Raw genomic sequence first — 24644 nt, 5'->3', positions numbered from 1 at the left:
GCTTATTTGATTATTTTGAAATTATTTTTAATAGTTAAATAATTATAATATTTAAAATTATGGTATTTGAAATTAAAAAATTTTATTAGTAGAATTTAAATTTAAGTTTCTACTTTTAAAACAACTTATATAAATACTTTTAATAATAAATATAATTGAACTAAAGAAAATTAACCATAAAATTTTCAATTATTATAAGTTATTTTTATTAATTTATATTATTAAATATAATATAGTAAAATAAAATATATTTAACAATAAATTATATTTTCAATGGTCATTTAATATACTAATAGTAACTGCTAATAAAATTCTACTAAACAATTTAATTTATCAGCCATCAGCTACCAGCTGTATTGCTCAGTTGAATCAAACAGATGCTTATATAAAAAGTTTTTTTCTTGATTGTGTATGTGCTACTATTTTCATTTGACATTTAATAGTTAGAAATTTATAATTATATGATTGATGATATATGTGACTATACTGACTAATAGATGTCTTATATATGTTATAGCTATTTTGATGTATCAATTTATGTGATAGAACTATTTGATGTTTACATGTATGTACGTATAAAAAGGAGGGCTAAACCCAACCCCCCCCCAAAAAAAAAAGAAAGCCAAGCAAAAGCCTACATCCAAACCATTATGTGCCAAGAGACATCAACAGTATCATTAATCATCAGCCCGGTAGGAGGATGATGTATACATTAATCTTTCAACTATATATTAATTATCAATTACTAACAACCACTTAGTGGAACAGACTTATAGCTTCCGATTAAGCCGAATACCCAATTCACTACTATTAATATTTTGTTTCTGAATGTACTTTCAAATATGGCTATTATTAAATTTTTTTTTTCTCAATTAAACTCATTAATTTTTATAAAAGGTTAAATTAAGTTTTCATCATTTTTTTTAGTCAATTAAATTCATTAATTTTTATAAAGAGTTTAATTAACTCCTAATATTAAGAGCGTCCAAAATATCATTAAGTGTAAGAATCTCATTATTTGAAAGCATGAATAATAACTGCTCTAAATATTTTAAAGTCACGCCTACATCACGTGACGAAAAGAAAACCACTTCTTATTCTTTATTTAACTTACATTATAGCTCTTACAATCGTAGAATCTCTTTAAAAGATTGGTCTTTCTCTATAAAATGTATATTTCTATGGTTTTATTATAAAAAACATTAGAGGTAGTGAAATATAATTTAAGCCAACAACTTATACTCGCCTCTAGTTACAAATGAGAGTGACGAAGAAGACGAAATTATTCCTTACAACTTCTTAAATTTACATATTTACCTTCTTCCCGCTGCGTTTCTTTATTCTTTTTTGGTGTTTTACAAAATTATTAGTAGATATACTTCAATCTGGTTATATGCTAGCTTGATTAAGTAATATTATTTGCCTGCTATTATGGTACCCTGTGGACCAATATGGCTGCTGTTTTGATGGTTATCTCACTAATGAAGTCTAGTTTTTGCCTTCTTTTGTCATCACTACTGAAATTTGCACGAAATGATTCTTTAGTTTTGTCGTATAATGTGGGTTAACCTTTTCAGAGGACGGATTACAATTTCGTTTAATTATCCTTTTCACAGTTCTACTAGAAATGAGCTATGTTTATGCATTGATTACTTACAAGCTTAGTTATTTAATCTGTAGGGGACTCATTTGAATTTGATATCACCTTTTGTTCAGGTTAAGAACAAGTCGGAGGAATTCAGCACTGGGTCACTTTCTGTTCTCATGATGAGTGTTAGGAATAACACAGGTACCTTTTGCAAATTCTGTTTTTCCTAGTGTTACTTTCTCATAAAACCATTAAATTAAAATACTAGCTATGTTTCACTTGAAATTGAGTGTTGTCTTAGCAAGTGCGACAATTGTCGGGCTGTTTGGGAAACTTAAGTCTGTTTAGCTGGGATAACCTGATTTGGCTGAACGGATTGTAACAGGTAAGTTTGTTGTAGTATAGCTCTCTCTCTCTCTCTCTGTCTTTCATGCGCTTAAATAGATGCTTTTAAATCATTGTTTTCTCGGTTTCTTATCAGAACTAGGTAGCTATGAGTCTGGGTGCAATAGTCCAAACACTCCCCTTATATATGGCCCTAAGTTCTTGGCTTGGCTGGTGAAATCAACGAGGTTGACATGGGTATGTCTTCCAGCTCGACTGCTACTGGTCTTGTTAGTTAGTCTTTTTCTAATATATATTTCTTGTGCAATTAGGTGCTCCATCAACTGCCGTAACAACAAGAAGCTTCTTGGACGTGTGAGGACATTTGATCGACACTGCAACATGGTTCTGGAAAATGTCAGGAAGATGTGGACTGAGGTTAGTTTATTTATAGAGAGATTAGTCCATTGAATTTCTTAATCAGATGGTAGAACTTTTATGCAGGTATATAACTATACTCTTTTCATTTGGGTGCCAAAAACTGGGAAAGGCAAGAAGAAAGCTCAGCCAGTAAACAAAGATAGATTCATCAGTAAAATGTTCCTCCGAGGAGACTCTGTTATCATTGTCCTGAGGAATCCAGAATGAGACGTGCTGACTTTTGTGATCTTGCTCAACTTTTTGCCTTCTTGCTTGCTTCGTCTCCTTTCGAGGAGGTGTGCGAATCATGTGGTCTTAATGGATCTTTATGAGGCTAAGCTGTGTTGTGTTGAAGAATTATAAAATTACTGACCTTTTTTTTGCTTAATAGTTGGGTTTTGGACACTGATCTTATTTCTTTTGGCACAGTTTATGTTTAGTGGCGGAGGATTTATGTGTTTGTCTTTATTGTTGCTTCTTGCTTATCAATGTGAATTCCAATGTACACGTGTTGGCCGGATTGCCTAGGTTTGTTTGTTGCTCCATTGACTGCACTTTTATCTTCTATATGGTTTACCATGTCATACTTTTAGACTGTTTAGAATATGCTGCAATGAAGGACATGTAGAAGTATTATTATATTACATATTTTACTATTTTATATGGTAATATATTGTGATAATATTTAATACACCAAAAACTATATAAAATTATGATTGATTATAACATATTTACATTTATTTTTTAATAATAATTTCAACACTTTAAAGTTTAAACCACCACTAATGATTATGTACCGGGGATCAGATTTAAATTACTATTAATCTTTAAAAAGAATTAAATATCTTCTAAATAAACATAGGTTTATTAGTTTATACTGGAATTGATTGCTGGAGTGTAGACTATGAAACTTCATTACACTGCCATGTTTTCTTCTAGTTTAGGGGAATTTAGGAAGGCAATCATCTGGTAGAACTTTTACAAAATTGTAGTCCCTTTAGTTACAGTGCCCTATCTCGAAACCTTTCCAATGATATGTTGGTAGACGTGGAAGCTGGTTAAGCATTACACAGCGTAGCATCATGGTGTCAATTATTTAAGCTGGGATAACTTTTAGGTGTCAGGTGGGGAACATAAAATGGTCACTGGCCTTGTTTGAGTGTTGGTTGGGCGGCCAAAGCTATTGGTCTCCGTTGTGGTTAGATGCCATTGGAAACTTCAAAATCTTCTGATGAATGGCAGAGCTTGTATTGAATAACAGTCGGCCGCCTAATCAAAAGCCGTGCCCGCTATTTGTTAATCAGAATTAGGGACCCTATTTTTCGCAAGACAATAGAAGCGCCCAGCAATCATAAAATTGCATATTTCAAGTTATCATTAAAACTGTCCCCTCAGTCTAGATTGCTACTTTATGTTTAACATATATGTTTAGAATCCACAACCCAGTGAAAATTCTAAATTCCTGATTGGAAATAGAAAGTCGAAGTTGCTCGTGATGCATGAAAATTCGTAGTATATATTTGATATAAACTGATACATTGGAGCAGTATATAGATATATCAATGGCATCAAAATTAGAGTAAAAGTAGTTTCAATTGCAAGGTTCGCCGTCTATTACCCTTTGAAGGAAAAAGTTACAGAAAGAAAAAACAAAAAATTAAAGATGTGGATATTAAGAAGCTGACTGTGAAACATCATGTTCATTCTTATAGAATAAAGGAGGTCATTTGCTGCTACTGCTGTTGCCACCATTGCGCTATATTGTTGCTGCCATAAGCCCACAGACAAATTGGTTATCTGCCAAATAATTATCTTTCTGCTGCTGCTGCTGCTCAATACAAGAAAAAGAAATATGCCAACTTAAGCTGTTGACACAGTGCTGGTGCTGCTATCGTCCTTGTGGTCACCAAATATGCGTTGCCTGAAATCTGATACCATTAGTGGAAGACCCTTCCTAAGGGATATCTTGGGTTCCCAACCAAGTTGTTCCTTTGCTCTTGTAATGTCAGGCTTCCTCTTGTGTGGGTCATCTTCTGTGTTAGGCCTGAACTCTATTCTTGCATTTGGATCAATGGTTTCTTGGACCACCTAAACAAACATATAAAGGAGACCACTTAGTTTTCTGTGGAAGGTAACGAAATTACTGAACCATGAGAGAGATCCTATAATAAGTCTGTGGTCTTTCTGTATGTGAAACACGAAACTCATCCTAACCAATTTGTTACACATTATAGGAGATGAACTTGTCTCAATGCCAGTTAGAGGCCATTAAGCAATGCATCTCCAAAAATAGCTAACTTCTCTTAAACTGCTCTATTTAAAAGACTAATGTTGTGGCGTAACTCTGGTGCTTGCCTACCAAGTGAAGAGGACGCAAAGAAATGGCAACACAAAAAAATTCAACTGACAAGGAGGAGTTCCCAATTCAGAAGCCACTCCTCATAATTACAGTTCCCAATGCAACAAAATTAAATATTAGAAAGAAAGGTTAGGATCACCATATGTTGTGCTGACCTAAGGTAGGAGGACAATGTGGGAAACAATGAAGAATTGTTTTTGTTTCAATAAAAATAAATGATGAGAATCACCAGGAAACCAGCAACAGAAAAATAGGATATGAACCAGAAAAGAAACAAACTTACCTGGGCAAGCTCAAGCATGGTGAATTCACCAGGATTACCAAGATTGAAAGGCCCCACATGTTCCCCTTCCATAAGGCGCATCAGACCTTCGACCTAATATCAAATACAAATTTAACAGGACGTCTAAATAAATCCAAAGCAGCAGCCAGTATAATATAAGCAAGTAAAGTCAAAGAGATACCGTGGATACCTAAGTGCATATGGACTGAATCTAATCAACATATGCTTTAGTACGAAGAAAGTGCAATGTTTCTACTAAAAAAGAGGTTCCATCACTCCATAGTCAATTTACTTTGGGAAAATAAAAATAAATAAACGTCAATTAAATCCACAGGAGGGCATGAGGATTCCACTTTGAAGCAGAGTATGAACAGTTAGCAACATGATATGGGGAAAAGAATTGTCTTGATTATATAATGCAGAAATAAACTATACATTACCTACCCCGCAAGCTCAGTTAGGGCTTTAAATGGATACATGGCATGTGGTATCTGATTCTTTGCTTAAAAGTTACAGCAGGAAAACTTGGGGCATATGGGGTAATATTTGAACCTAAGAATTTTTCATTATTGCTTTGTCATAGATCACGTGCGCTTGGGCAAAGTTGCATTTGATTTTGAATGGTATCATACTATATCACATCAGGGATATGCTATATAAAAGAAAGAATTTAAAGTACTCAAATTCAATCAAAATCAAAATTAAGTAATGGACTAATGTATACAAATGATAAAGTAAAATCAAAAGAAAAAGGCAATAATAATAAAGCATACGAGAAACGACCATTCTAAAATTAAGAATAAAGTTTTACCAAATCAGAAACATATTGGAAACTCCTTGTCTGCTTCCCATCACCATAAACAGTCAAAGGCTCCTTCCTCAATGCCTGCACTCAATGTCCCTAGTTACTCACTACTTCTATCATCAAAAGAGTGAATATTTAAAAATATAAAAAGTAAAAAGAAAAAAAAAAATTCACAAAACCCACCTGAGCAACAAAATTACTGACGACACGGCCGTCGTCAATGCACATTCGGGGCCCATAGGTATTGAAAATTCTGGCAATCCTGACCTGGAACAAATATAAAAAACAACAAAAATAAAATTTAAATGTAAATATAAAATATATATATATATTAAAGTTTTTGCTTTTTTAGATTAAGCTATAAATTAAAATGACTAACCTCAACATCTGCTCCTCTGTGGTAATCCATTGTCAAAGTCTCAGCTGTCCTCTTTCCCTCATCGTAACAACTTCGGACACCTGTCACATTTTCAAACAAAAGGACCCCAAGCCTTAGTACTTTGTCAGATCTAGACAGTAGCTGTATACTATTAGAGCACCCTTCGCCCTTTTTGACGCGCCAATTGCGCGTCTTGTTTGACCGCACTCTCCGCCCTCGGATCTGAGGTCAAGCATCTGAATTCTTCTAACCGGCCACCAGCACTAAAACAAAACAGTGGCTAGCGCATGTTAGCCAGACGCATCACGGCCAGCTAACGTGCGCGATCACGGCAAATAATTGAAAAACAGAAATGCAATGAAAGAACGAAAAACGAAAATGGACGCACCGATTGGATTAACGTTGCCCCAGTAAGTCTCGACCTGAGGGTGTTGAAGTGGATCGCCATAAACCTCACTAGTACTTGTAAGCAAGAATCTAGCACCGACTCTTTTAGCCAACCCCAACATATTCAAAGTCCCAACTACATTGGTCTTAATAGTTTTGACCGGATTATGCTTATAATGCACAGGCGATGCAGGGCAAGCTAAGTGATAGATCTGGTCAACCTCTAACAGAAGAGGTTCAACGACGTCATGTCGGATTAACTCAAATCTCGGGTTCTTAAAATGATGCATCACGTTCTCTTTTCTTCCCGTGAAGAAATTGTCTACCACCATCACACTATCACCTCTCTCAATTAAACGGTCCACTAAATGGGACCCAACGAACCCTGCCCCACCCGTTACCACGATTCTTAATCCTTTCCGTTTTAGACCTAACGGAATCTTACCGCCCGAATTCATTGACCCAGTCACTAGTGGCTCGTAGTATCTGTGCCTAGCTGGCACTGAGTCGAAATGAGAGAGCGGGTTAGAGATCGGGTCGTATTTGTCGTAGTTGATGTATGTTGACCTAGGTGGTGGTGATGACGAAGGGATGACGGTGAAGAAAAGTGTAGCGATAGCAATGCCGACAAGGACAAAGACGAGACGCTGTTCACGAAGGACGTAGCGAATCGGACGAGTCACAGATAGCCACCGTTTCGGTGGTTTTGGTGAGTACTCATCTGCCATATGATGTCCCTCGTCATCGTGCCCTCTGAAAATCAATTCGGACGCCATAGAAAACTCAAATTATCAGATCAACAACGATAACTCTTTTTTCCTTTTCTTTTTCTCTTCGTTCCCTCCTCTTTTTCTCTTGTTTGTTTGTTTGTTTAGAGCTCAGATGGACTCGCTCGTCTCAACACCGGGCTTGGTGCGGTTGAGGCAGAGGTGGCGCTTCGTTATTTAAAGAGAGTTAGACAGTTAAAGAAGGTTTCCTTCGCCTGTTAATTACGAAAACGCCATGCTCTTTTTTTTTTTTCTTTTTTCGTTTTAGTTTTTTCTTTTGTTCTGAAAAGTAAATAATTGTCATTAGGTGGGATTCGAATATTAGGTAATTTGGTTGGCCATAATTAATTCGAATTGAAGCAGAAAACTTTGTGCTAATTTTATTTTAATTCAACTATATTACTTTGCATTTATTCGTTTTTCTACGTTGGCGAATTTGACTTTTATTTTTATTTAATTTTTGTTATTTATTAAGTACAGCTTTCACTAGGTCAAAATTAGAATACTCAGGGGCTAAATGGTAATAATTGTTGGCCTATAGATCCAAATTCATCCCTCTCACTTGAGGAATAGAAATATCACCTTTTTTTCCATAAAAGAAAGAAACGCCCGTTTTTGTCTTCTTTTTTATTTTTATTTTAATTTAAAAAGCTTGAACGGTATTTTTTTTATTTATTTATGGAAGACCAAGGCCTCTGGACAACATGATAAGCCGTAATTATTTATTTATATTAAGATATAAGGTGATAATCTACTTAATGCAGAACTGAATGTCTAAGTTTAATGTTTCCACTTTCTAAAACAGACACAAATCTCGCATCATCTGAATTAAGTCTCAAGGAATATCTTCTATTTTTGTATATACTAAACTTTATTTTTAACCACATCATCACTCGCTATTAATGCAAAAAGTAAATTATTAATATTAAAATAATAAATAAATAGATCTATTAATTAAATTTTATACTTTATTTAATTAAAATTTAAAAATAAAAATAATAAAATTTTTAAAAAGAATATTGTATGTATTAATTTATTAATATACAATTTATTCAAAAAATTATTTTTTTTTTAAATTTAGTAACTGTAACTAATTTTAAAAAATTTAATTATATAAAATTTTAGATTAGATTTTACTTTATTTAAAACACATAAATTTTAAAAATAAAATATTAAAAATAATAAATTTGTTTAGAAAATATTGCATGTATTAATCTAAAAAATTTATTTATTCTTTTTAAATTTAGTAACTGTAACTAATTCTAAAAAATTTAATTATTCTTCTTTGGTTTTCTTCTGGAGGACTTTTCTCTGTCGGTCCCCCTCAATTTAAATATTTAGCTCCATCAATACGGATTATATTTCCTATTCGTGTCAAATTGTCACTCTATTGTTAATTTTTTCAATACCTCCTTTTATTATTAGTGGTCGCTTTAGTTACAAGTCATCGTCCATAAAATATTTTGGTCTTTGGTGACTGGATTTGATGTTTATGTTAGTACAGTTGCCTAATACCTTTACTATTTGTCCCCTGCTTAACCAATAGTATACGACCACACTATTTTTTTTACCTCACTTTTGTTGACTAGCCCACTGCAGTTAATAACAACTGGGTCCATATGATTTCAGAAATAATAATAAATAAATAAAACAATTTGGTCCAGATTAATATTTTTGTTAATGATTTGACCCTAAGAAAGTAGAGTGAAGGGTTTAGAATTTTTAATCTTTAGTTTGGCAATTGTTAGAGTGCAATAAAACAGTATTTAAGCAGATGATTTTTCTTTTAATTAGTATCTCGACTTCCAAAATTGATAAATATTTTAAGTGCAGATCTCGAATTGTTTTAAGTTTTTTTTTTAATTAAAATATGGTCGATCAAATGAAAATATTTTAATAAATTAAATTAAGGTGAAATAATTGGTATTATCAACCGTGCCTAATTATCTTTTTCATCCCTTTATGTATGGAATAAGAAGAAGAAGAAGAAGAAGTCACTTTGCTTTATTTTATTTATCTCGTTAGTTGTTAACACCATGCCTTTCTCCCCAACATAACTTCTCTTTCCCATCCCTTCGTGGACAGAGGAAAAGATTTTGCCACTTTTTTTTTCTTTTTAAATGCATTACCTCTGTAAGTGTTTCTATTTCTTTCCGTATGATAAAATCTCGACCATTAGATGTAAATTTAATGGCTAAATATGTAAAATGTGAGTATCTCAGTCTTCGAACCAGTGCTCCTTTTGAAAATTATAATTTATATAAAAGTTATTGTTCAAAAATGGCTTTTCTTCCGCGCAACAAGAGATTGCAGATATAAATTTTTTGAATTATATTAAATTATTATATACTCTTTGGTTGCGCCATTACCTATATTATGCCAATAATGGTGCTTGTACTCTTATGTCCCTGAAATGCAATAAATTGTACAACACCTGAAAAATAAAGTGTTTTATCTATATTTTTAAAATGAAAAAAATAAACTTATAGCTTAAAGAAATTCAATTAAATTAAATATTGGTCGATTATATTTTATGACAATTTCTAGTTAAAAATCACTAATTTAACACGTATTAAAAATAATTTTATTATTTATAAAACTATTGTCCGAATAAGAATTAACATGAGGTGTGTAATCGTCCCACATATGAGCTATGAAAAGTCAATGAGAGGGCAACTGCTACTCAGAGGCAATTTGGTGGAAGCATTGGAGTGATTTGGAAGCTCATTTTATGGCTAACCTAACATGTAACCGCTTCTACTTCTTCTTCTTCTTATTATATGTTTCTGCTGTTACTTGCATTCTTGCAGCCAATAGCACTTCGTTTCTTTTTTCCTTTTTGTTTCCTCGATCAGACAATTTTTATATTATAGTGTGCATCAATTCTTTTAAAGCCAAAACCCACTTTACGTTACTATAACCTTTCCTGAATATGGACATCTTTTTCATGATGAAGGCAGCCACAAATAATGCTCTCAATTTAAATAAAATTAAAAAGTGCAATTAGCTTAAGCCACAAGAGAGGTTCACGTTTAAGGGATGACCGGTTGGGTGCAAACACTTATGTTTCTTTCCATGTAAACACAGATTTGCTTCTTCCTCTTGTTGACCAAGTTTTGGATTTTGGTTATTTTACAACATAAATTCTAGATCTAATACTGATACTTTACCATAAATGATTATTTGTGTCTGATTGGTAGTCTCATAAATGCCATGGATATTTTAAATTTTATAAAAAAAATAAATATTTTTTTATTTTAAATTTAGACGTGTATCATGTCATCCATAAATAAAAGTAATTATACAAAATTTTATATCATTATTTATTAGGAAAATATTAAACATCTCACATTTTATCAATTCTTGCCCATCTAATATGGTGTATAATACTTTTACTAACCATTTTAATCTTAAAATGTTAAAGGGTATTTTAGTGAAAGTATTATATACCATTTTAACTTTTTAGTGATAGCAAATATTTCATTGTTGCCTGTTATTATTACTTTCCCAAGTAAAAAAAAATTAACGAGGAGAATCAGCTCTTGTGCATAACTTGAAAAGCGAAGGTGAATTTTTCATCGTTAAACACTCACCAAAATCTATTTTTTAATATTGACAATATTATAATAAATTTGATTATTTGTGTTATTAGTAATTGATTAGTAGTGTCATAAATACAATAAATATTTTAATTTGCTTTGTAAACAGTAAAAGAAGATTGATATATAAAGATTTTAAAAGTAAAAGAATCCTCCATTGGATGTTGTTTGTTGTTGAGGTTGCCAGATGTATAAAGTACATGAACCAATTTTCCATGTCTTATTATCTTCTTAATTAGATTTATCTGGACATTTTTAAACTTTTTAACGTTGTATACAGTTGTGATTTATTGAATAATTTATTTTATTAAAAGAATATATGTAAAAAATAAATAAAATTAAAAAAAATATTTTAGTATTATGAAATATATAAATAATTTAATATAAAATTTATTTAAAAATTTTACATATTTTATTAGAATTTAATTTAGCTATAATTATTTTCACATAAATTTAATTATATAAAATTTTAAATTAACTTTTATTTAATTCGAAACACATAAATTTTATACTTAAAAATGAATTTTATATATTTTATAGATTTTAACTAAATACAATGTAAATATTTATTTAAATTTTTAAAATACTAAATAGTTATTGCTCAATTGTAAAAATAAATACATTGAAAGATATATAAATAAGTTGATATTTTAAAAAAAATATATGAATAATAAATACTTTGAATATAGATTGACAACCGACTTAAAAAAATAAATGTTTGATCTATTGAAAAATCTGTTGAATGCTTTTTTAAATTGGTAAATTGCGTTGCCATCTTTAAGTCTTTTATAGAAATTTTCAATTTAATTATGTCCCAAAAAATAATTTTTACATTTTTCCCAGCAATAAAAGCCCTAAATAATTGTTATCTTGATAATTATTTTTCAAGTAGTGGCTATCTTGATGCTAAATAGTTTTATGCTCTCATTTACATTTTAATCGCTAGTGACTCTTAATTCTATCAATTAATTAATCATTTACTTTTACTAATTAATAAATTATTATATCAATTTACTATTTTGTAATATAATAATAATAATAATAATAATAATAAATCAGTTTTTATTAGATTAATGATTCAACTAATTCAATCAAATAAACCGATAAATCACACTTCTACTGATTGGGTCACTATTTGATTTGGAAGACATTAGTTTATATTAAAAATAGTTTTATCGGGTCCCTTAAGGAAGAGAGGGGAGGGGGGGGGGGAAGAAGAAGAAGAAGGGCTGCGCTTTCCTGGTCGTTGGCTCAATATAGTACGACAATGACTAGTGCGAACTTGCATGGAGACAGTGAGATCGTTGATGCATGGGGCCCCAACGATAGGACTTCTTCAATTGCACGTCGTAACAGCATTCGTTCTTAAGCAACGTTGACCCTCTGCCTTACACGTGTCGTCTTCCATTACTCATTTCCCACGTTTCTCCACGCCCTTTTCTTTTTCTCATTGCCGCCGGCTCGGACACCAACCTTCACCAACATCCATTTTTTAAATATGCATTACTTTCTCTAATAATTATTGTATTGTTTTTGTTTGTCACCTAATCCTGTTTATTGGATTTTATAACTTGTATTCATATCAATCTAGATCGCATATCTTTTGTATAGAAATTTTAAAATAACTTATATTTTATATTAATTAAGTTTCATATATCAAACTTCTTATAAAAATTTCAGGTACATATTAAATTGTAGAAATAATCTATTTTAATCTCTTAAAAACTAATTTCTCTCTTTTATGAAAGCGAAAATATTTGTTATTTAAAATTTAAATTAGTATAATAATAATCACATTTTATCAATCTATTCATTTTGTATTTTAGTAGCAAGAAAATGAATATAGAGAAATGGCATATAATTATTTAAATACTTCCATAAAAGAATCTGAATCTCTTGAGCATATGTCAAGGGTGTGCAAAAGAAAAAAGGGGTACAAATGAAAATAATATATTTTTAATTTTATGTGTGCAAAATCATAATGCCAATGGCGCTAAAGTTAATGGCACGATTGAATAAAAACTATAACGATTTTTAATAATAAAAAAAAACAAAGGGCAAAAGATATCCTTGGACTTATAATTCAGGGCTAAGTAAATTTAATTTTAAATATTTTAATAAATAAATATATAAATTTTATTTGAAGACTAAATAAATTTAAATTTTGATTAAATAAATAAAACTAATAGCAATAGTATTAATAATTGATTAATAAAATCGACGGAAATAATAAAGATAATAATTATTAATTTGATTTTTTTGATAAAATATGTATAAAATTTAATTAAAATTAAAATTTATTTAAATTTTACTTATTTAACTAATTTAAATAACGAATATGATAAATATATTTTTAGAAATTATAAATTTATTTATTAAAATAGTAAAATTAAAATTATTTAATCACGAGCTACAAATAATGGGGATACTTGACCCTTTATCAAAAGAAAAAGAAAAGATGAAAGATCTCTCCACCATATTATATTTACTACCTCTAGAAAAATGTTTTCTTTTAAAGACGGTCCACGCTTGTCAATCAGTCCGCTAACTAAATTGTCCTCTTGCACCAGTGAGATAAATCTTTTGGGCAAAGGCCCTCTTTATCCTCCCCAACTTGTATCATGAATTGAAATAGATCTAATTTTAACTTTCCTACTAAATAATTACACAATTTTATTGATTTTTACTTTATTTAACATATAAATTTTAACCATACACTGCATTAGAATATTTTAAAAATATCATTTTCTTATTTGTCAAAAAAGTTAAAAAAAAAAAAAAGAAATGCAAAATGGTCCACGTTACACTTGCACGGCTCGTGAAGTTGGCTTCCGAGGTCAATGGACAATAATGACAGCATCAACAAGAGGCCCGTAATACACCTACCCATTAACCAATCATTTTTAATTCGGTTAAAATATATGACTTCATCATCAAATTTTGCTGATTCAATTTTGATATTTTTAATTTTTTATGATTATGCATCTATTTTTAATTTTATTTAATGTTGCATCATTCAAGTAAATAAAAATATAAAAAGTATATGTATATATATACATAAAAAAGTGAAAAAAGTTGAAAGATAGAAAAGGTGAAAAAGCAAAATTTAAAAATACGGTAAATTAAAATAATAGTTAAAAGATATTAAAGCTTAAAGTGGTAAAGCATAGGTAAAATTATATATTGGACGATTTTAATTTGTTGCTGCATTTATATGTCTATTTAAACTGCTTATATCTTCACTTGACAAATGTCATGCAGTGGCTGCTTGGATCATCCAATCGTAGCCCCCTCCCTTTTTTTTTTTTTTTCTTTTGATCAACAATGTGGATATTTTATGTTGTGCCAAGAGCGTATGTAGTAAGACGTTGGCAATGAAAATGGGTAGTGGAGGATTTTGGTTAACCAAGCAATTGACAACTTTTACATATTTACAGGAAACCGCGGTAAAATTTTATTTTTATGGCTAATTTTTTAAACGAAATTTATGTATATATTCTTTTGGAACTGTCTTATACTTTCTTTTTTTATATTCTATTAATATTTTTAATATATTTTTATCACAGTTAAATAATTTTTAAATTTTATTTTAATTATATATTTTTATATATTTTAAAGTGTAGTTAATATATTTTTATAAACACACTAGTTACTATAAAAATATATAAAATAATTTAATTCATAAATACCAAATATAATATAAAATAAAAATTATAAATTTATTTCATTTAGTTGCTTTGAAAGATAAAATAATATTTTTTTAGTATATTTCCTTTGCCGAGATTCTAGAAAGAAAATTTATAATAACACAATTAAAATAATAAATTTTTGATATTTTTAGATATGATTTTATTATTTTTTTTAATGAAACTCTAAAAGAATAAAAAAAATATAAAATAGAAACTAAATTTACAATAGTACAACTTAAAAATAATATTCTTTCAATATCTTTTAAATATATTTTTAGTATATTATTTTATATAAGATTTTTAGAAAAATTATAATAATATAAGCCAAAATAAATAAATTTTTAGTATTTTTTTCTGATAAAATTTTAAAAAATAATAAAAATATAAAATAAAATATGACTTTACATTGATCTCAGTTAGAAAAAATATTATTTCAGCATGTTTTAGGTATCCTAGTGGTATTTTTGATGAAATGTAAAAAACTATATAAATAGAATTTTAAGTTTAAGAAAATAATGGCCGTGAAATTTCTTCTTTCTTGTACACATGAATTAGAGTGTTTGAATGTAGCATGTTTGACAAGTGGGTTGGAGATCATCACAAAGACAGGAAAAATATCATAATTAGCTATTATTTTCTTATTCTTATAAAGTTTACGATTTTTTTTATTTTTCTATTTTTATTGTATTAATATATTCAAAAATAATTCTTAACATTTTTAATTTTTTTACCTGTTAGTTATTCTTGAATAAAATATATAAAAAAAATTAAAACATAATTAAGAAATAACTGAAAAATAATAAAAATAGTTGAAAAACAATTAAAAAGTAATCGAAAATAATCAGAGTGCAATATTTTAACAAATAGAAATATAATAATTTTTCTAAAAGAACAATACAATAAAAATAATATTTTTTATTATTTTCAAAATTTCAGAAAAAAATTCCCAAAATTATATGCGGACAAAGATGACTCTCTTCGCCTTTTCCCTTTCCTTTTTGTTTTTAGTTTGAAATGTTATAGATAGAGTTGGTACCACCACAAGATAGGCGAGTGTTTGGTCAGATACGTAATGGGCTTTGATGGTCAGCTTAAGCTTAACCCAAAGGGCTTGGCAACCTCCCCAAACGTACGTTCCTCGAGATAAAATTGGCATTTGGGGCAGTTCTCGTGGCAACAGAATGGAGAAACTTTCTTAGATTTTCCAAATACACGAAAATGCTGTAATATGGGATGAAGAGGAAAAAGACGAGTACATATATATAGAAACTTAATCTGCACACCTTGTTGTAGATATCAGTTTTAAGTTATAGTACAAAAATAGTGCTACATCTCTCCAGCTTAGGTATCAGGCGGAGCTTCTTGTGGTTCACAGTAGACACTTTTGTGTGGGCATGAATTTGAGTATGGTTGCAGTACAATGATACAGCAGGCATATATCATTTTGTTTGATGGCAACCATGAATCATGGACATGGTCCCCTAGCAAATGCTGCTTACTGAAACAGCTGAAGAGGCTGCAAATTACAAAGCATTTGGTATAGTATAGATACAAAAGTTACCAGGTCAAATAAATTTACTTACTCAGTTGAAATCATATATCACTAATATCGTCAAAGAAGAAAGTTTCTTTTGAGAAAGGACAAAGAAGAAAGTCAAAATTATTTCTCTTGATTATTAAATGGCCATTCTAGTCTAGTATAGTGCGCGAGTAAGATGAACAGATGCAAGATACAGCCATATATTATTAGATAATTAGTGACCGCCAGCCTATTCATCCAATTTGATTATTTTTTTATTCCATTTCTTTGGATATTTCTTGTCTGTCGCTGGCTCTGATATAAAACTTGTACATGAAATTAATCCCTTGATTACATGTGCATGAGCTTACTGAATCATTTTCCAGGTGGAAATTTTGTCCACGATGAAATTTGTAAAAACATTAAGGACAAACAAAGGGATTAGAATTGGCTACATATATAAATATGTACAGAGAAACAGAACGTGCTCATAACTGTTAATTAACAACCAAACAAAAACACCTGCAGTGTATATATATAGCTTGGTTTAATTATCTTGCTTATTCCATTAACATTATATGATCTTATGACCAAATAATTTTCCTCCTAATACTTATGGGAATACTAATTAGTAAGGCTACCCAAACCAGTGGATGCAAGTTTGTTTACAAGAGCCAGTGCATTGCTAGTGAGGTAAGTGATTCTTGAAACCCTATTCAGAAGGACTCTAGCTTGCCTACTGATGGTCTTTTGCTCCTGAAAACCATCCAAGCAAGTCTCTTCATCTGTAAGTGCAGCACTCATCCAAGTAATTACATCACCCATTTGAACATCAAAGCTGGCAGCATCAAGCTTTCTGAGAATCCCAAGTGATTTGTGAAGATTGTCAATGGTGTCACTGAAAGACTCGATGCAATCTGATAGGGCAATTCTGTTTCTGCCTTTCATGATCTTATTTCTCTTCAATATGTTCAAGTACTGGGTAATGTTTTTAGCCTCACCTATTGTGACTGAGACACCCGCCCTTGCCCATATGCTAGGACTTCTTTTAGCCACTTGTGAAAATGATGATAGTGAGTGAAGGCAGAGGTCCTGATACCTAGTCACACTACATGCATCTCTAACATAAGTGTCACCATTAGTTTTGGAACCCCAGCTTATTGCATTTGCTGCCCATGAAAGGAATAGCAAGACAAAGAAAACATAGGCAGGCCTCATTTCAGCACCTATATATGCAATGAAGGATTTGAAAAAGAAAGGGCTGATAGGAGAAGTATTGAAAATAGTTGGAGAGAAATGAAGAATAAAATGAGGTCCTAATTGATTGAGATCGTATAGGTACCTATGCAAATGATCTTAAAGAATGATAGGAGAAGTAGAGGAGAGGGACATTTTCTTTGCTTTTCTATGTGCTGTTCAAAGAGTAGAGTTAAGATTTTCTCTGTAGGGTGGGCTTTATAAGGAAGGTCGATCTAAGGCTGATCTGGAAGGGTGAGAACTTTTTAACTGTAGAATTTGATAGAAAAGCAAGAGGCTGGTGAGTGTCATAAAGAAGGGGGGGATTTGAGTGGGGCTGTGGGATGAAATATTTAGGTTTGGATGGTGAATAACATGTGAATAGGCAGGTGAGTTCGTCATAGATTTAGGATGAGGAAATATATGTTTAGATATCCCTTTTACATGAAAAAAAATTACATTTCAATTAATTTGAATATAAAAAATAATTCATAGTCCACACTTGACACCTAGCTAATTGATAAAAATATTTATTTTTAAAATAAAATGTCTTAAATTTAAATCTTTATTTCTTTATTAGGTGAGCTATTATTTTTACAGTAAATATAGAATAATGATCATCTCTTAATATGTAATTCATAATTTATTGGACTTTTTATAAATAAAAAATCATGAAGCTTTAAAAAAAAGATATATTTGAATAAAAAAAACTATTTTTGATGAAATACAAATAGAAATTGAGATTTTAACAAAAGGTTTTAAGAGAATTATAACTCTTTATCTCCTATTTTAATATATTCACAAAATAAGACCCGTGTCTTTAATTTAAGCTACTGACATCTTTAGTAGTAATTTCTAAAGATTCATTTTTATTTTATATGATTCTTGATTACAAATAAACCAGCAAATGCATCATGTGAATTGTCATGTTTATTTTTTAGAAAAAAAAAAAAAACAAAAAGAAATGAAGGATAATTATAGCAATTCTTATTACAATGGGCATCCATCTCAAATGTCATGGTAGGAGCATTGAAGATATAATAAGCAAACTCTAATTAATGGTATGGGGATGCTAATTGCTGAAGGAATGTAAAGACTTATAGCAAAACATAATTAATAATGACGAGACTGGTACCCAATAGGAAAAAAACCGACGAAGAGTGTGGTAACGGGGAAGAAAGATTATTGTGTCACAGGGTGCCGTCAGGTGAAGTGGTTTTCTTGTTGCCGGGTTTCTAAAATTGGATTTGGGCCAAAAATCCTTACTTTATTGAGTCTACAGGAAAAAAAGGAAGATCGTAATCATATCCATTTAGGTTCGAAATCACATGATTCTGTTAAATCATTTACTCCACATGAAGATAATAAATCATTTCACCAACTTCTGCACCAGTGGCCCTCTTCTTGATTAGGCATATAATATTATAATACACTATCTTTTAGCAATTTGCTTGGTGATGAAATCTTCTTAAGAAGGATATCTTTCCAAAAGATTGATTGTCCAAAAAATTAGCTTAAGGTTTTCTAACTATACTTTATACCAAAACTGCATTTTAAAGTGAGAATTAATATCTAACTATAATTTTTAAAAAAAGTTATAGACAAACAAATTTAAATTATATAATTACAATTGAACAATTTTTAAACTTCTTCTTTTAAGTTACGAATGCGAGTTTGAGACTTTACTTAAGTTGAAATATGCAGTTATCATCAAACTAAGTTTACAATGCAGGAAATATAATTTTATCTTTGATAATAAATGAAAAATTTAGTTAGAAGATTACTCATACATATTTTAAATCTATATATTGCAATTGAATAAATAAATAATACATATGTATTATTGTTCTATAATTCAATACTAGATAATATGTAAATGTTTAAGTAATTATATTTAATGTATAAATAGAGGTATACTTTTGAAATAAATATTTTTTTTGTTTGCTCGTGGGAACTAGTCTAGAGATGACTCTCTAGACAAATTGAGAATTCGGCTGTAGCCAAACGATGTGAACTTCTACTTCCATCGTCCATGACACACGACCCCTACAAAATTGGTTCCCACAACTTCCTATAGTTTAGGACCACCTCAGTTATAACAGAGATCAATGCTACCCCTATAAAATACCAGGGAGACCATCTGAAGAAAGTTAATACAAATGTAACCCTTGAAGGACTAACCTTATACCCAGCAAGATCAAACACATTCTTATTTGATTGCCATCATTAGAATTGTGAGGAGGAAAGGATTGGTTTAGAGGCACTATGAATCATTGATGACTAGCTATATAATTTGAGAAAAGAATATTGCTAACTGGTTTTATGGAGGTGATCCGATCTGTTGGCAATTGGGCTATAAGTCTGATGCGAATCTTGTTTTTAATAAATTTACAGTAAAGGAAAAAGTGAATGGGTCAGATATCAGGTCCATCAAAGAAAAGCCTAAAATCAATTTATTTGATTTTAATTATCTTTAAAATAAAAGAATTTTCAAAAATATTAATAAAATTAACAAAAAAAATAAAAAATAATTATTTTTTCTGTATATATATATATATATATATATATATATTTTTTTTTAAATAATATTTTAACTTTTTAAAAAATTTACAGCGATTGTTTTTCAATTATTTTTTAGTTATTTTTCAATTGTGTTACCCAAATATAATAAAGAAGTTAAAAAATTATATTTTTATATTTTAACACAATAAAATTAAAAAGATGAGTATTTATTTTTATATTTTTCCTTAAAACAACCACTCATTCATTTTTTTGGCTCAGTAGCATTAAAATGATTTCAGATTTTGAAGTTAGAGTTTTCAATCACAGTTAACAAATAAAATTAAAATATAAAATTTCTGTTTAATTGAGGCCATAGCGAACCTTAAAGTAGAATAATTTCTCAGATAAATAAATAAAATAGAAATAAAAGGATTACTTAATATTTTGATTAAAAAAAGGATTGGTTAATAGTAGCTTTTGGGCTGATTGATATATCAATACCAAAATACTCTGCTGGGCTTAACCCAAATAGAGCAAATAATAATCCAACCCAAGTTAACCAAAAAATGGAAAAACCCATCCCCTCAGAAAACAAAAGAAAAACCCCAAAACCCTCAATCCAGCTAAACCCTAACGCTTTTGTACTTGTGTTTATTGCTGGTTAATTTCCAATAGCTATTAACCAGAAAGACTCAAAAGCTTTCTCTCGCTGGTCTCTAAAGAAGATGGCTCGTGTTCAAAGTGTGAGTAAATTCAATTATTCCTTTTCGGTTTTGTTTAAGCTATATACCATCGCCATTTCCCATTTGAATTTTGAGTTTCCTGTTTTTCTTTTCTTCAAATTACAGAAGAGAAATTTAGAGCACATGTCCAAAACACACGGTTTCTCGTTTTTGCTCTGCATTTGATCCTAATTTACATATAGCTTAGTAATTTTATTCCTTTAAAGTTCTGGTTCTGTAAAGAAGATAAGTAAATAGGTACTGCAGCATGAATGGTTCTTAGTAAAACAAATCCTACTGACTAATTCTTCATGTCGATTTTTTTTTGTTTAATTGAAATTTAATTTCTTCAAGATTTTGTCTCATCTGTTAGGTTTGAATTACTTATTGAAACCTTAATTTTCTTGGTCCAAATGAGCTGAAACTAACAGCGAATGTTGTTAGGCTTGCAAATATGTTCACTCGCGCATGATTGATTGTGGTTATTTTTGAATACAGAAGAAGAGGAAGTTTGCTGCGAAGCCAATTGTGAAAAAGGAACATGGCAATGTGGATCATATTACTGGTGATAAGATCCCAAAGAGCTTTGTATTTGCCAGAGGGAAGTTACCTGGTCCTCTCAGGCAACTTCAGATGGACCTAAGAAAACTCATGCTTCCCTATACAGCTCTCAACCTTAAGGTAACGCATAGTTTCCTTGTCATTTTCCCCATTTATTTATTAGATACAACTGATCAGAAACAAGTATCTGACTTTAGTGCAGACTATTTGTATCGAAAAAGAGCGCCGGAAGTTCGAAGTTCTCCGTCACCATTATCTACTTTATTGTTACTGTTGATATCTGATTCTTTTTTTCCTTTTTCTAATTTGGTTGCAGGAGAAGAAGCGAAATACTCTGAGAGACTTTTTAAATGTTGCAGGGCCTATGGGCGTCACACATTTTCTTATGTTGTCAAAAACTGCCACTGCACCTTATCTGAGGGTTGCAAGGACCCCGCAGGGGCCAACTCTTACATTTAAGATACTTGAGTACTCAACAGCACTTGATGTTGCTCAGTCACAACTGCGCCCTCGATGCCCTCAGGATCTTTTTAAAAATCCTCCCTTGGTATATGTTCTTCCATTTGAAAATTGAGATACTCTATTGTAAGCAATATTATTTGTGATTGGCTTTGTTTGCTGGAGATTGTGGTTTTCCTGATTCTATATCTGAGTATTAGTGATAAATTCTGATGACAACACAATCTAAGACCAACTTTAACTTGCCATCAAAGTGATTTTTCTAGAAATCCCATAGATTTCAATTCAGAAGATCTAGTTCTCGTTCTTACTTTTATTTTTGTAATCTACATAGTTGCTCACGTTGTAAATGGGTTTAGTTCCAAACTTGACTTTTATTTTCTTTTTGCAGATTGTTCTTTCTGGTTTTGGTTCAGAACAACATTTGAAGCTCACAGCTATAATGTTTCAGAATATCTTCCCAGCCATTGATGTTAACACTGTAAGTGCCTAAACAAGTTACATGTAATTGTTAAATTCAGTTAAATATTTCTATTTCTCATAGCTTATTTTTTCGGGATGTATCAGGTCAAACTTTCCTCTTGCCAGAGAATTGTTTTACTTACGTATAACAAGGATACAAAACATACTGATTTCCGGCATTATTCCATTAGACTCCAACCTGTGGGTGTCACCCGAAGAATCAGAAAGTTTGTGCAGAACCACGAAGTCCCTAATCTCAGTGGTCACCAAGATGTGAGCGACTTTATCACCAAGTAAGGATGCTTATTGATTTATTTATTTTATGGAGTTGAGGCATAAAGCAACATATAGAATAGAGCATAACAACCTCTAAAATTACTTATTTTTGTAGTTTATATTTGATATGGACAATGATCATGAACTGCCCTGTATCAGCTTAACTAGAATAAGTAAGCAAAGTAAGAGGTGATATTTCCTCCACAAGTTTTTGACTAAGATATCAAACTGCATTCTTTTCCCTTTGTCACTACAGTTGTCGTTGCCATTATGTGATAAATGGAAACAAGGATTTCAAAAGTTGGGAGCCCTTGATTGCTGTGAACTTTTTCGTATTTTAGATTTTAAGTGATGGGTGAACTGTTGTTGATTAACTATAACCTTGTATCTCTATAATCTACTGATAATCAAACTGGTAGAAAAAAAAGAACAGGGTAAACAAGGATGTAAACTGCTCATAGTTGGTGATGCTTGTGATCATTGGCAACTCTGGATTGTCATTTTTCTTTGTTGATTTTGGTATGTTCTTTCCAGGTCTGGTTATGGATCAGAAAGTGAAGCAGATGAGGAAGCAGCAACAGTGACCCTGGCTAATGATCTTAGTAGAGTTAATAGAGCCTCTACAAAAAGTGCTGTCAAACTTCAGGAACTCGGACCCAGAATGACTCTGCAACTCATTAAGGTTGAGGAAGGATTGTGTTCTGGTGCTCTCATCTTTAATGAATATGGTATGTTTACTTTGCAGCCTGTTGCATTGTATTACAGCTGGGTATTTGGAAAATAGTTTCTGCTGTGATCAGCGATAGGCTATCTATCAGATACCTATTTGTTGAGATGATATTAATTATGCGTGCCTCTTTCGACATTCTTTGGCTTACCGTTCCTTCAGCTCTTTCTTTCTTTAGTGGGTGTGTGCATTATACTGCTCGTTCTTTCTCAGAACTCAGCTATCCTGAATATTAAACCACGTTAATTATCCCCATTCTTGAGCATTACTATCTCTTTATATAAGTATGCTCAACAGAGTACATAGATGTGATTTAAGTCAAAATACGTCTCACGTATGAGTTCCACTGGCATGCTTCTGAACTTCAGTGAATGAGATTTAATTACTCTTCTTAATTTTCATCCAGTAGAATGCTATTTCTACTTTTTCTGCTTCATATTGATAAAGTTACTTCTAGCTCCATTCCATTATCATTGCTCATCTTCCTCCAGTTTTTGAGTTTCCATCTCACTCCCAGTTCTCTGGTTTTACTTTCTTCTTCTATGTCTACTGAGATGTCTGGAGCCCTTTTATCTTCCATCTACTTTCCTGAAATAGTAAAGTCTATGGCCTCACATGCACTAGGTAATTAGTGACTTACTTAAGATAGCTGGAAGAGGTTGCATTTGCTGGTTAGCTACTAGGTTCTACTTGAGAATACTGGTTCCTTTCCTGTTAAATTGTAGCCATAGTTTATCTTAAATATTTTTTTCCTGCTGTTGAAACTATTTCTACCAAGAATTGGTTATCAAGCTGGGGTCTTTATTTCATTTGACTTATTCAGGCACTACCAGTGACAAGACAAAGCAGCAAGATGAAAATAAAAATCAAGAGGACTCTGAAGAGAATCACAGTGATGATAATGAGGATGAGGATCTTGAAGAAAACGAGGAACACAGGGACTAAAGAAAATTATTTTCCAGAGCATGCACATAAATGACGTCAATGTTGGTGGTTTTGAAAAATGTGGTCAGAAGATGAATGTGCCCAGATGAGCAGTTGTCGTGCAGAGGGATATATTTTTTTTCGTTAAGGTTTTGAAATAGTAATAGAGCTGCGGTATCATATATAATCTTGTTTACATAGATTAATTACTTTGCGAAAAGATGCTTGGCCTCGGGATATCTTTCTCGATGGTACTGAGAAAGCTGTAACCTTTTGTAATTTGAAATGCCCAGAAAAAAGCATAGGAAAAACATACTTTCTTGGTCGCCAAGTGCTGTATGCAAATTGAAAATTGATAGGCATCTCTCAAGTTTCCAATTTAAGTTTGATGGTTCATTTTTATATACTAACCTTGATTATTGATTCAAAATTAATAGTCGAGATTTATTATTTATTAAAAATTATATATTTCTTAAAAAATTAAATTTAAGTTCGATTCTTATATAATTTGCAAACATGATCTGTTATTTTTTTGATAATAAAATTAGGAAAAATGCTTCTGTAGTTATTGAGGCCAAATATACGGAAGAATGGTCCTAGTGATCAATGCTCGGAAAAGCAGAATAGAGACGGAGCGGGGAGGGTCATAAAGGCAT

The 24644-nt window shown here is 31.0% G+C and overlaps 3 protein-coding genes and 1 long non-coding RNA gene across 7 annotated transcripts; 2 read left to right on the top strand and 2 right to left on the bottom strand.

The window, feature by feature from the left end:
- The first annotated feature begins 1258 nt into the window (after nt 1–1258).
- LOC8259872 lies at nt 1259–2860 on the top strand. Of its 4 annotated transcripts, XR_007214871.1 has the most exons (6): nt 1264–1559; nt 1717–1789; nt 1890–1973; nt 2070–2170; nt 2245–2350; nt 2417–2860. It is a non-coding gene; the product is annotated as an uncharacterized LOC8259872 (long non-coding RNA). The 4 variants fall into 4 exon arrangements; XR_007214870.1 differs by having other exon boundaries at nt 1259–1559; nt 1717–1973; XR_003079614.2 differs by having other exon boundaries at nt 1270–1789.
- Nucleotides 2861–3828: 968 nt separating this feature from the next.
- On the bottom strand, nt 3829–7497 carry LOC8259871 (UDP-glucuronic acid decarboxylase 2). The gene is made up of 6 exons (XM_048377026.1): nt 6547–7497; nt 6159–6238; nt 5963–6046; nt 5786–5860; nt 4975–5067; nt 3829–4420 (listed from the first exon to the last, which is right to left on the bottom strand). The coding sequence occupies exons 1-6, from the start codon at nt 7319–7321 to the stop codon at nt 4193–4195; spliced, it is 1335 nt and encodes a 444-aa protein (XP_048232983.1). The 5' UTR covers nt 7322–7497; the 3' UTR covers nt 3829–4192.
- Nucleotides 7498–16558: 9061 nt separating this feature from the next.
- On the bottom strand, nt 16559–17566 carry LOC8259870 (pectinesterase inhibitor 6). Its single transcript, XM_002523039.4, has one exon. It carries the CDS (start codon nt 17335–17337, stop codon nt 16744–16746), a length of 594 nt encoding a protein of 197 aa, XP_002523085.1. The 5' UTR covers nt 17338–17566; the 3' UTR covers nt 16559–16743.
- Nucleotides 17567–20415: 2849 nt separating this feature from the next.
- Nucleotides 20416–24390, top strand: LOC8259869 (peter Pan-like protein). The gene is made up of 7 exons (XM_002523038.4): nt 20416–20600; nt 21078–21260; nt 21457–21687; nt 21991–22080; nt 22167–22354; nt 22872–23065; nt 23888–24390. Exons 1-7 carry the CDS (start codon nt 20583–20585, stop codon nt 24007–24009), a joined length of 1026 nt encoding a protein of 341 aa, XP_002523084.1. The 5' UTR covers nt 20416–20582; the 3' UTR covers nt 24010–24390.
- Nucleotides 24391–24644: the final 254 nt, after the last annotated feature.

The sequence above is a fragment of the Ricinus communis genome, chromosome 1 (assembly GCF_019578655.1).
Source record: "Ricinus communis isolate WT05 ecotype wild-type chromosome 1, ASM1957865v1, whole genome shotgun sequence".
Lineage (NCBI taxonomy): Eukaryota > Viridiplantae > Streptophyta > Magnoliopsida > Malpighiales > Euphorbiaceae > Ricinus > Ricinus communis.
This window is presented reverse-complemented; position numbering and strand designations above follow the sequence as displayed.